The following is a 13054-nucleotide window of genomic DNA, read 5'->3' as shown; positions in this document are numbered from 1 at the left end:
TTTTCAGTTTCACAATCTTGATTCTTGACGTTTTGGCTTGTCGTTGTCCGTTTATTTCATTGCCGATTGCATACATCTGTTCTATACTGATTGGTCAATCGTCATCAGTTTACCATAACATTAGAACATTTTGTTATCAAATTTACCTGTGAGACTATTACCAAAACTTTATTGCGTCATCGAAACAGTTTTTCAGGTCAATATAAAAACGAAAATATGGCAGAAATGGCTGAAAAATACAACACAAAATGTCCTGGTGTGAAACGATTAATGCGAGAAGCTATTGAATTAGCCGAAGCCACGGAGGAATATTGTGCAAGACCCTTGGAAGATAACTTGTTCGAATGGCACTTCACCGTGCAAGGCCCAAAGGGCACGGAGTTCGAAGGTGGCATCTATCACGGAAGGATATTGTTACCCAAAGAGTATCCAATGCATCCGCCACACATCATTTTGATGACACCGAATGGTAGGTTCGAAGCGAATAAGAAAATATGCTTGTCAATCTCTGGCTTCCACCCTGAAACCTGGCAGCCGTCTTGGTCGATAAGGACGGCTTTGTTAGCATTGATCGCGTTCATGCCCACTCCCGCCGAGGGTACAATTGGAGCCCTGGAATACACGCCAGCTGAACGTGCCGTGCTCGCAAAGAAATCGAGAAATTGGGTTTGCCCACAATGTGGAGAGATCTCTAAGCTTCTCTCCTCCAAGGCAGCCCAACCTATAACTGAGGAGGAGCAATCAGCATTGAATCAAATAGCATTCAAAGGAGAAGAGGAGCAAGTGGCTAAGCCTCCTGAAGAACCGCTCAGTTTTGAACCTGAACCACAGATTTTGGAGTCTACAGAATCAAGAACTAGCTTCCTGGACCAACTAACAGAGGTACTTGTTGCTCTTCTTGTTGGAGTCATTGGAATATTTATTTACAGACGCTGGAATGCCTATTATGCCACAACTGACTCTTAATCATTTTGCTATCTGTTAATATTTATAGGGCCTAAGTATACTGTAAACTGTTTAGAATTTACCACATTCATACTGACAAATAATTTGTGTATAAATGACATCAATTCTCATAGTACTGTGTTCACTTCTATAAAATGTCTTATATGATCTAGTATATACATTGAGTAAATCATTTATCTTAATACTACTCTTATAAATTTCTTATTGTGCATTTTTTGTGTATCTGAGTAATAAATAGTATTAAACGCTGTACTCATTAAGTCATTGTCTTGTGCCTTATGTAAGGAAAATTACACATTTTGCAAGACACTAATTAGGTATCAGTATGACATTATGCTGTATCACATAATGTTTGAGATGTCTTTGTTTGTAGATATGGATTTATTTATTAATTAGCTTTTACATTAGGTAGAGTTTATATACACAGAGGTGCAAAATAACTAAATGAATTTTATTACCAATCCAACTGTATTATAATTTCCAAATAAGGAGTTATAATTAGTGTATCCACAAAGTTGTGGACTTGTAAGTTGCATTAAGTAACCAAAACTAAACTTGTAACCAAAAATGATAAATAATTGTCAAACATTTTATATTTCTATAATTAAACTTGCAAGGCTAAGGCTAATAATTAAACTTTGTATATTTTGTATAAACCGGGCTAGCCGTGGAGCCATGAGGAGGTTTTAGGGTAGTGGAGAATGGTTAATGAAAATGTTGCAGCAATACATCCCATGTGGATTAACCAACACTGTTAAGTACTGTGATACACTTATTAGTATATTGGTTCAAATGTTTAGCATATCAATAAAACTCATTTACAGACTTTTGAAATGGTAATTTTTACTGTATCATGAATAACTAATTAAAAACACTAAAAATTTTCAGCTATTTTACTGTTATTTTGCACAAACTGTAATTTTTTCTTAATTATGGTGACATTCCCAAAGCTTTGCTACACATTTGATTGTACCAAGAAACTTGGTAAAACGAGATAACCGTAATCAACTCTTGTAGTAACTGTATTTTAGAATAAATATGCTTTGAAAATCTTTGTTGTGTAATATATACATTGTAAATTTAAGTAATAAAGTATTTAAAATATTTTGGGTTGTTTAAAAATCCCTACATTCAAATAAAACAAATGGTTTGTCAAACATACTTTTGATTTATTATGTAGCATTTCTAAGAAGTAATATAGAAGCCACTTATGTGCTAATTTTTTTTAAAAGTAGTGTATTTACGCGAGCAAGATTTACTGCCACCATGAATGTGTTCTACCAGCAACTTCTGGGTCAAGTGAAAATACATGTATATAAATTATATTAAATCTGCAACATTCATTGGCATTTCATCAATTTGGGTAGAGTAGTACTGCTCAATATCTCTTAAGATCCTAATGTCATCAGATTTGACAAAGTTTATGGCGACACCCTTGCGTCCAAACCGACCAGAGCGGCCAATCCTGTGGATGTACAGCTCACGGTTATTTGGCAAGTCGTAGTTGATGACCAGTGATACTTGCTGCACATCAATACCTCGGGCCCACACATCTGTTGTGATTAGAACACGGCTGAAAAGAAAGCAAACCAAATTACATGAAGAATTTTTATAAACATAAAAATTACATTTATTACAAGAATAATAACATTGTTTACTAAAAGTCCTGTTAATAATTTTTATGAAAAATAATTTATTTGTATAATATGGGGTTTATTCTAGGCAACTTACAAGTTGTAAGTTGTAATAAAATTTCTAAATGGTGAAATGCTGTCAATGAAGACCACTTTACCATACCCAACTATACTATTGTGTGCCACAGTCATTCAAAGACTACATGGGCTTCTCATATCACTGAATTCTAATATTTAGGAAACCATACCTTTGGCCAGATCTGAACTCCTTCATAATATTGTCCCTCTCTTTTTGTGGCATGTCACCATGCATTGAGCTGACTGTGAAGTTGGCCTCCTGCATCTTCTGTGTTAACCAGTCCACCTTCCTCTTGGTATTGCAGAATATGACTGCCTGGGTTATGGTGAGGGTATCATACAAGTCACACAGGGTGTCAAACTTCCACTCCTCACGCTCCACTGCCACAAAGAACTGCTTGATACCTTCCAGTGTCAACTCATCACTGAAATCAAAATAAAACCAAATTACACATGTACATAGTACTGTAGAAATCTAATGAATATTATTAATTATTCTTGTGAATTTTTTATGGAATAATGGATAATTTTATTAATTTCTTTTGTATTTACAGCAAAAATAGCAACTGAATAAAAGTCGTACTTTACATAAATGGCATTAAAATATATACAGCATGAATATGAATATTTTCTCACCGTTTGACCAAGATTCTTATTGGGTCTGTCATGAATTTGGATGTCATTTCCAGTATCTCATGAGGCAATGTGGCAGAGATGAGCACCACCTGTGTAGCAGGTGGGAGGTAGCGATACACATCATAGATCTGCTCCTTAAAACCTTTGTTCAACATCTCATCAGCTTCATCAAGTACCAGCATCTTTATTGACCTGGTGCGAAGTACACGCCTTCTTATCATATCTGGAAAATAAATTAAATAAATTTTTACAATAAATGATAGGCATTGTAAAATTGCTAATTTAATCTTTAAGTAACATACTTATAATGTTACTATGTAAACACAATTGGTTGTAGTTGAATATAGGTAATAAAAATAAAAGTTTAAGTATAGTTTGTGAATCCTATCTATATATGACATAATAATAATACTAAACAAATTAATAACTCACCAAATACTCTCCCTGGTGTGCCAGAGACAACATGCTGACCATAATCTAACTTCCTGATATCCTCTCCGAGATTAGTTCCACCAATGCAAGCGTGGCACTGTACGTTCATGAAGTCACCCAAAGCCAGGATAACCTTCTGGATCTGTGTGGCCAGCTCGCGAGTCGGAGACAACACTAACACTTGTGTCTCACGTAGAGTGGTATCCAATGACTGTAGAATGGAAATCGAAAATGTTGCCGTTTTGCCTGTACCGGACTGCGCCTGGGCTATCACATCTCTACCCTTGACGATCGGCAAAATACTCCTCTGTTGAATAGCTGACGGCTTCTCGAAACCTGTACATGAAATGGTTGTGAAATTAGGCGGCAAATTGTTACCAAGATAATTAAACATTTTTAGATAATGGAGCATCTCACGATATGCTATCTTAATCTTACCGTAAGTGTAAATTCCTCTCAGCAACTCATCGCGTAATCCCATAGAATCAAATGTAGGAATAACTTCAACATCTTCGCTTGTGTCGAATTCGACGTTCGACAAATCCTCCGATATTATCTTTCTACTATATGATACCTCTGACGAAGCCATGATTGTGTTTTCACGTCGCTATATTATGATTTTTGCTACTTTCTAATCCTGTTAAAGCTAAACCGTGTCACGAAAACAAAAATGCACGCACGCAACGCAATAACAATCCGGATGTAACTTATTAGATTGATAAAGCCCTTTGGTTCGTAGATAGATACGTTTAACTTGATAGTATTTACGATTTATATCTCCATCTAAAAAGAATCACTAAATCTCTTAGGGCAAATTAAAAAAATATTCGACGTTCCTCTTCACTCGTGCGGTAAGCAAAACTTATTTTATTTTTCAATATGGCGTCAGGAAAAGCATAGACAAGGTAGTAACAGTTAAGGTTGAGACTGGTTTCAGCTTTTTCTATTTTACAGCCATTTATTTGTTATTTGAGAATAATATTATAGCTTTGCGTACTTCTTATTTATTTAATTAAACCCCTAATTTCTAGTCATGAATTATATGGACATAAATTATTAAATACTTAATAAATTCACATTATTCAATTCAAAAACTGTTATCAAATTATCAATAAATATTTTTTTCTTATGTCAAATACGGACTCCAATAAAATAACGTAGGTATTTACTTTTCATACAGAAATCTATATTTTCGGTGAAGACGTTAATTAAAATCTTTACAAATTCTGAAAAATAAGCAATACCATAACAAAATTTACAACGCAATCAGAAATTAAACTTTTATTTGTGTCCAAAATGAACGATTATATTTGGATTTTGAACGAATCAAAATGGATGCTGGGTGTGAATGAACTATGTAGTGAAAAACGAACAGCTTTTTATCGAGTTGTGTCGTGGGCCCGATTATAATCGGGAATCCGGCGTCGCGGTTTTGTTTTGTAATAATTTAGACGGTGACAAAGTTACGTGTCTCGGGAAAGAGGAACGGTCGGAATATCGGTTCGATTGAGTAGTCACGGTGGCTGTAATGTGTTTATATGAGAGTATCGGTCGAGCTTCCCGCAGGTGGCCCTAATAGGATGAGGAGTGCGACGGAAACATTGAATGTGGATGCGAATCAGCGGCTGGTGTCGGCCGCGCCGTTCCCGCTCGGTGCGCCATGGCTTCGACGCACGGACTGATGTGTTGCTCGTGTTCTATATGAGCGCTCCGAAATGAAATGCATATACAGGAAGGAACGAACACAACTCTGACAACATGTACCAAAATGACAGAAGAAGTAGACAGAAGACATGGCGTAAATGGTAACAGCAGTAGCAAGGGCGTGAGCGATGATGCTCCCGTGCAAAACTCGGCTTTCAATTCGACTGGAGGAAGGCTCAAGTTCTTCAAAGGTATTTACTCTTGTCAGATTTTTTTAATGAACATATGATTTTGTTGTTTACATGTACAAAGCAGTTTTGAGCAATGGTAACAAGGGTTATAAGTGTTGAGAAAAAACTAGAAAGTTATTCATGCTCTGATAAGCATATGCAGCTACATTTGTACGGGCTGTTGCCAATTGTAGGAGCACAGCCTCTGCTATTGTTGTGTTTTGTAAGAAGCTCTGACCACCGTAGCGGAACCAAGTGTAATCACGGACTCATGACTCCAAACATTACTGCGCTTACTTTAATATCTATCAATATATAATATAAGGGAATACAGTTGGAATTCTTTGAATATTATTTTTATTTTTATTAGACTTATATGCAATAGGTTTCAGATGTGCATAAGATATTTTATATGTACGTAATAATTTTCAAATGTAGAATCCTTTTAGGTTTCTTTTCACATACATATATTTGGAAAATTGATGTTATGGTAATGAAGCAAACACTTTATTTGTAAGTTTTGAAAATTGTTTTTTTAAATTTACTTCAAATTAAAATCTTTAGCCTTAGCATTGATGGTTTAACAATTAATGTGTGCAAATGCAATTCCAATGATTTGCCAGTAAGCACATTCTCTTATGTAAACAAGCAACATTTGGGGCACGCCTGTCACATGACACCTGACCTGAGCAGAATTTGGCCTGCCTTCTTCATGTTACACATACATTATTCAATCATTACTGATTCAACTATGGTAGTGTAATGTGAGTCCATAATAATGCTGGATGATATTGGTATTGATTGTAATGTAGTCTGTCTGGTAGCAAATAAACAGTACATGTATTTATGTATACAATATAAAATCACTGTTCCTCGAAATTCAGCCTCACCTGGGGAAATCTGCGATTTAATCTTAAAAAAGTTGCCAACTCCAATTTACCAAAGTAATTTTCATATCAGAATCTATCACTTGATTTAAACAGTTAAGAACATTAATGGGAAATCTATATCAATTTGGCATTTATATCCTTAAGATTTATGTAAAAAATAGTTCTCAAAGACTTGTGACATTTTTTTTAATCCACACTTGGTGAATTATGGCCTAATGACCATAGGGCCCTATCCTTCTCACTATAAGAGGAGATCCATGCCCAGCAGGGGGTCAGAAACCACCGCTACACTTTTTCTGTCTAATAACAGCAAGTATAGTAAGGGAGACATACTTGCCGTAGCATCCTCATACTTAGTCCTAAAGGATTGTGAGTGACCACAGGAAGGACTCTTATCTTAAAAGGGGTTACAGATGTCTATGGGCAGCATCCACTTACCATCAAATGGATTGCATTAATATTTACTACTTCTTTACAGCAAATAAAAGTGGAGGATATTTGAATGCTGTGGTTAGATACTTAAGGGATAAGATCATATGAGCTTTTACATAACAATGATCTACTGGTTCATGCAGATTCATATGTAGTATGTGTAATGCTAACTGGATATACTAAGTGGTCATGGGCTCTTTTACTATCATACAGAAACAGTGGTAGGGGTTGTAATAATCACATAATCTTTGCAAAGGTTATAAATTGAGGTATTGATCATATTAGATTCTACAATTCTAATCCCTCAAACATTTTAATCAGCACATGCATGCACATGTCACATGTATGCCATGGATAAATACAGTGACAGTTTTAGCTGGGTATTATAATAATTAGCCAAAAGGCCACTCACTAATGCTATAAATTTTTATTATCTGACAACAGATATCATTTGAACGTGGTATTCTTCACATATCTGCTGTGAACAAAGCAGTGTCTGAAGTGGTTGCAAATATAAAAAAGATGTACTTGTCACAATTGTCAAGATATTCAATTGATTTTTATCTAACTCCAAACAAAATACAGCTTAGTGATAAAGCACTTGTGAAAGTAATCAAAACAAATTGTTTGACTTACAAAGCCATGTGTAAAGTGTAATCGTAAGATAATGTTGTGTGTTATACAAATAGTGTTCCTTGGGTGGTACCTCCATGATTAACATGCTTCTGCCTCATGATGAAGCTTTGCAGGGACATGTGAGCAACCTACAGGTGGATGTTTCATAATTTCAAGTATGCATTAACTTTGATACTAAATTATTATGATATTCAACAATAAGTAAAAGAAACACAAAATAATTTTGTTTATTTATGATAGTAAAGTAGATCTAAACAAATTTAAACATTTAACAATCATTATCCCACCTTCAATAACAAGCAATAACGTGTACAACAAGATTATAGTTACAGTTAGTCAGTATTTACATTAATTATACTTATTTATATTTGTTTATTGATTAAAAATATATGTGTTCTTTATATGGCATGGGTTTCATAATATTCAATGAAAAGGGAAGTTAAAGGTGAATATTATTTAATTTATAAATTTTCTATTACAGATGGCAAGTTTATCCTGGAGCTGGTGCGCGGGAGCGCGCGCGAGGGCGAGCGCGCGGGCTGGGTGTCGGTGCCGCGCAAGACGTTCTGGCCGCCGGCCGCCGCGCCGCCGACGCCGCCCGCCGCCGCGCACCCCTGCGCCTCGCTCTCCGTCTCCGACGACAACAGCTCCGTGCACTCCTCGCCCTGGCAGCGCGACCACTGCTGGAAGCAGCCCGCCCCGCGCCGCAACCTATCCAAAGAGTTAACCATGTACTACTGCCGCCCGAGCACGCTGCGCACCGCCGCCATCGACGCTCTCAGCCGCCTCAAGCGGAGGAGGCCCTACGACGCGAGTCATCCCGACGCGATCCTCAACGGCCACGCGAGGAAGCCGCTCAGCAACGGCGTGTGCGAGAAGAGACGAAACGGCGACGCCGGCTCGCCCGACAAGAGTTGCGGGAGCGAGGACGCCGTGGACGGCCCGCCGACCGATCCGAAGAGGACCTCGGACGACGACAGGTGGACGGACTTCGATCGAGAAAAGTACTATCACATGAAACTCAAGAAACCATATCAGTATCATAAGTTAAGAGTTTACAAGAAAACTAGACCGCCCATCCGGCGCAAGGAGCTGATGGCGACCGTGGACAAGCTGCGCGAGAAGGTGGCGTCGCTGCCGGTGCTCGTGAACGCGAAGCTCGCGAGCTGTCGACAGGAGCACGCGATGGTTTCGCCGCGGAAGCGCATCCTGCGGGAGATGGAGAGGGTGAGCCTCGAGGACCAGGCGACGAAGCGGCGCGCCAAGACGGTCCCGGCGCTGAGCACCGCGTCGTACCCGCCGTCGCCCGGCCCGAGCCACGCGCCGCCGCGCCACAACGGCACCGCGCCCCGCAAGGACGCGCCCGTCTCCAAGAACGTGAGCAGCTACAGCATCCACTCGCTGCTGAGCATGCCCGACGAGAGTCCCGCGCGCCGCTCGCCCGAGGCGAAGCGCTCGCCGCACTCGTACCCGCCGTCCCTGAAGACGGAGTCGCCGTCGAGCGTGCACTCCCCCGACCCGAGCCCGAGCCCGGACGGCTACCGCTACCGCCACTCGGCGCTGGCGCTGGGCTCGCCGGGGCGCGGCGTGTCGCGCGATTCGCCGACGCCGCCGCAGGCGTCGTTCCGCGCGTACTCGCCCGCGGCGCCGCACGCGGCGGCGCGCGCCTGGCCGCCGCCGCAGTACCGCGGCTCGCCGGCGCGCGACGAGTGGCGCGAGCTGCCGTACGTGTTCCCGTACCCGTACGGCGCGCCGCACGTGTACCGCGCGCCCGCGCCCGCGCCGCTGTGGATGCACTACGCGCCGCCCGGCCCGTGGGCGCCGCTCGCGCACCCGCTGCTCACCGACCACATACCCAAGGATGAACCCACTTCAGGTTAGTCTTGCACTTGTTTGTACACATACAATTCCATCAATTACATAAAACGACGAAAATAACCTTTTAAAATTCTACTAATCGACGATTCAAGATGATTTTTTCCACGTCTCTGAAGCTGAACATGATCCGAAATGAATTGCTTAAATAATATTGACATTCATTAAGCAACAGTTATACAAGTAAAATTTTTAACGTGAGGCAATGGCGAAGTCCGCTGATAGTTTATTTCATTCGTAGTAATTACTTCATAATTTGTGCAATTCATGATAAATATATTTTTTTAAATCTCATACCTATCTCAAAAATTCAATTTGAACTAGCAATTTCTTAAGAATAGTTAACATGTGTAGATAATATGAAATTTTATCGTTTCAGATTTGCCATTGAACTTGTCGAAGCACTGAAGTGGAGGGTCGGGCCTGGCGCAAGTCTGTCACGTGAGACTGAACACACAAACAAAGATGTTTAGATAAATTCGGTCAATTTTGCTTCGTCGTGCGTGAAACGTGCGTTCGCGTGTAACCTCTGCGGAATACTCCGATACATTTTAGTCGTATTACGGGGACAATATACGCCTTTTGAGATGAACGAATAAAAACTACGATATTGTTATTAAAATGTGACATCTTCCAAGTCGGTCGAGCGGCCGAGAGCGCGCTGTCCGCTCGCGTCTGTAAACATTCCACTGTCGCACTCAGCAATTGGCGCCTGTTAAAGTCCAAAAATCACATCCCACCTAACCCAATGTTATGCAACCGCAGCCGCGGCTCGTTATATTATATTATATAGCTATAACGAATATGTTTTGCGTACGAGAAAGAAAATATTTTTGTATAAATAGTGATTTTCCGGCTGATCTGATTGTCAGAAAATCTATTTACAATCTATTGTATGATATATACTGAAATATTTTAGTATAGATGTATGTATGCAGAGAGTCATGTGTGTATTTTCATACGAATTATTTGTACTGCAAGTTGAATATTTTAATATTGGCTATAATTTTAGTGTAAGTTTCTAAGATGATCTAAATAAACAAAACAGTTATTGATTGTTAACAAACAGTGCCTTGAAACAAATGGAGATATTATGAACATATTTATGAATGAGAAGTTTTACATTATGAAAAACCCATCCTTTTGAAAAATATTATCTACCACTCTTACATCGATTTACAATTTTTGATTGAATTTTATAATAATTCGGAAAGGCGCGATGCTGAACCGGATCCTTACTCCTTTAAAAATTCCATATTGACTATGTGCGATCTCATTATTTAATTTAGAAAATGTAACGAGGTAAAGACTACAGTTTTGGGATCAAATTTGGATGTGTGTTTATGTAACATGTATATTAAAAAGACATTGTATATAATTTGTGAATGGTGTATTATTGATGAACGTCGTGGCGTAGACTCTATCAGAGCATTAACCGCTTATGATTTATCGGTAAGATTTTATTACCTTCAAATAATAATAATTATTGTAATTGTACAGTATTTTTGTATTGAGTATTTTGTGGCGTTTACGACGACCGGTGTCTAGTGTCTACGTCGAGCGAGGGGTTGGGAGGAGCCGCCGCGTATATTTTGGGCCTTTCGTGCTCCTGATGGACGGCGTGTTAAGAACGGCTTTGAGATTAAAACGTAGAGGTAGTTCTTTTTACTGCAATTTTAGTTGAAGTATGGTGTTATGTATTATAAGGACAGTTATATGATGGTAAGGGACTGACTTCTGATGTAATATTATCATTAATGGAATTGTATAAAATAGTGGTTTAATCGGAGGCCTACTCTAACGACCATGATGTCCGCCAACAAAGTTGACTTAGTGTAAAGTAGCTGTAATAGAACCTGCTCAATTAAACTCTGAGTACAGTTAGGGAACAACTTTATATGAACAACATTTTGTTGTGGTTTTTGGGGCAGACTGAGTTTTTTTACTTGATTATATTTATATACGTAAATATTTTTACACAACTATTGTTATATTGAATCTTAATCACTACAGAACTAAAACCAAAGGTGTTCCATTACAACGAAAATGTATGTGAAGATAAATTAATTATGGCCTAAAGTAATAACTTTGTAAACAGTTTTGTGAAGTGATGGAGATAAACTATTTACAAGTATATATTTGCATTTGCGCAAATCGTATTTTGGTAACTTTCCTGAGATTGCGGATTGCACAGATGCGAACTTGTCAATGTAAAGGTGAATGCAAAATTAAGTCTTGTATATATTTTTCAATAACGCCTTGTTATTGTTTTGTATATATTAAAATAAGAACAACTATTTTAAATACTATATGCATAAGATTATATTTTGCGACAAAGTGTTATCTTATTAGTTCGCTTATAAAATATGAAAATAGTAACGACACAAGGCAGCAACGTCGTGTATTTGTTATTGTTAAACTAAATATTATTATATAAGTAATTATTTTATGAATTAAGTGTAAAATATATGAGGACTTAATTTTGGAAATGTATGCTATACATATGTAACTTATTAATGAGCATATTATATAATCCTATACTATGTACGTGGGTTAGATTTAACATGAGACAATATTCCGGAAATATTAATAACTTTATATGACTAATATTCAAACAAATAAGTACATTGAAGTGCCATTAGAAGGATTATAAATGCTTGACCTAATGTATATATTTTTTATACAAAGTTAAAAATTCAGTCAGCCCCATCACAGCGTTGTTACGCCACTGTTATTGAAAGTTAAATATTTTTCTACAATCAATTAACCGTTAAGTATGTGATAGCGCTTTCGAATAAAGTGAGATGTGACGATGCAGGTGTCTTAAAGCCCACTTAAAAACATATTTATCATGCGGAATAATAGTTATTATCCATTTATATTAAGATGTAGTTATGTACTCGAATAAATATAACTTTTTAAAAAGTCTGTTTTTTATTTCTAATTGAAAGAAAACCCTTGTTTGAAATCTTACAGCACATTTACTTGATGTGGCTTTCTGGATTGTGGAATACTGATGTGAATTTACATACCAAATCTCATACTTTTAACCGATTCCGTGCGGATGGCACAACAGTTGTGCCATGCCATTTCTTTTGTATATGGCGGGTGGCACCCGAGGTGCCAAAATTTGAAGCCATAAAACCTCAGAGGAATGACTATTACTATGCATAAAACTCGGATAAATTGACGTTTATCAAAGTTGTTCTGAAAACAAAAGTGTCTTTATTTATCACGTAGTTCCTTCCTAGAATGTCAGTTTCAGCAGATCACGTTATTTCACATACTTCAGGGATTGTAAACCTTTCAAAAAAATATATATTATTTTGCAAATTATTGTGATTGTATTACTATAATAGTACCTACTTTTCGTTAATAGTAAGCCAATAGAAACTGGATTAAAATATTCGTACTTTGGTGTTTATCTTTGTCTGAATAAATAGCGCAATCAATTTCGATATTCTATTAGAAACCTATCCATAAATAATTTGAATTTTTATTCTAAACGAAACACCAGAAAAGAACTATCATAGCGATTTCCACGTCTCGAATGTTCATATTTAATTCTATAGTAACACTAAAACAATCAATTCATCAAAAA

At 38.0% G+C, this 13054-nt stretch overlaps 3 protein-coding genes across 3 annotated transcripts; 2 read left to right on the top strand and 1 right to left on the bottom strand.

The window, feature by feature from the left end:
• On the top strand, positions 1 to 2072 carry LOC140742690 (ubiquitin-conjugating enzyme E2 J1). The gene has a single exon (XM_073073651.1). The coding sequence runs from the start codon at positions 217 to 219 to the stop codon at positions 964 to 966; it is 750 nt and encodes a 249-aa protein (XP_072929752.1). The 5' UTR covers positions 1 to 216; the 3' UTR covers positions 967 to 2072.
• A 42-nt stretch (positions 2073 to 2114) lies between these two features.
• On the bottom strand, positions 2115 to 4634 carry eIF4AIII (eukaryotic initiation factor 4A-III). The gene is made up of 5 exons (XM_073073650.1): positions 4185 to 4634; positions 3747 to 4082; positions 3315 to 3537; positions 2849 to 3103; positions 2115 to 2539 (listed from the first exon to the last, which is right to left on the bottom strand). The coding sequence occupies exons 1-5, from the start codon at positions 4333 to 4335 to the stop codon at positions 2287 to 2289; spliced, it is 1218 nt and encodes a 405-aa protein (XP_072929751.1). The 5' UTR covers positions 4336 to 4634; the 3' UTR covers positions 2115 to 2286.
• A 258-nt stretch (positions 4635 to 4892) lies between these two features.
• On the top strand, positions 4893 to 12381 carry H (transcriptional corepressor hairless). Its single transcript, XM_073073649.1, has 3 exons — positions 4893 to 5641; positions 8060 to 9454; positions 9833 to 12381. Exons 1-3 carry the CDS (start codon positions 5467 to 5469, stop codon positions 9859 to 9861), a joined length of 1599 nt encoding a protein of 532 aa, XP_072929750.1. The 5' UTR covers positions 4893 to 5466; the 3' UTR covers positions 9862 to 12381.
• The last annotated feature ends 673 nt before the right edge of the window (positions 12382 to 13054 follow it).

The sequence above is a fragment of the Epargyreus clarus genome, unplaced genomic scaffold (genome assembly GCF_041222505.1).
Source record: "Epargyreus clarus isolate Ecla_fem2 unplaced genomic scaffold, WU_Ecla_fem_2.2 ptg000006l, whole genome shotgun sequence".
NCBI lineage: Eukaryota > Metazoa > Arthropoda > Insecta > Lepidoptera > Hesperiidae > Epargyreus > Epargyreus clarus.
Note: the sequence above shows the minus strand (reverse complement) of the source record. Positions and strands in the feature narration are given on the sequence as shown.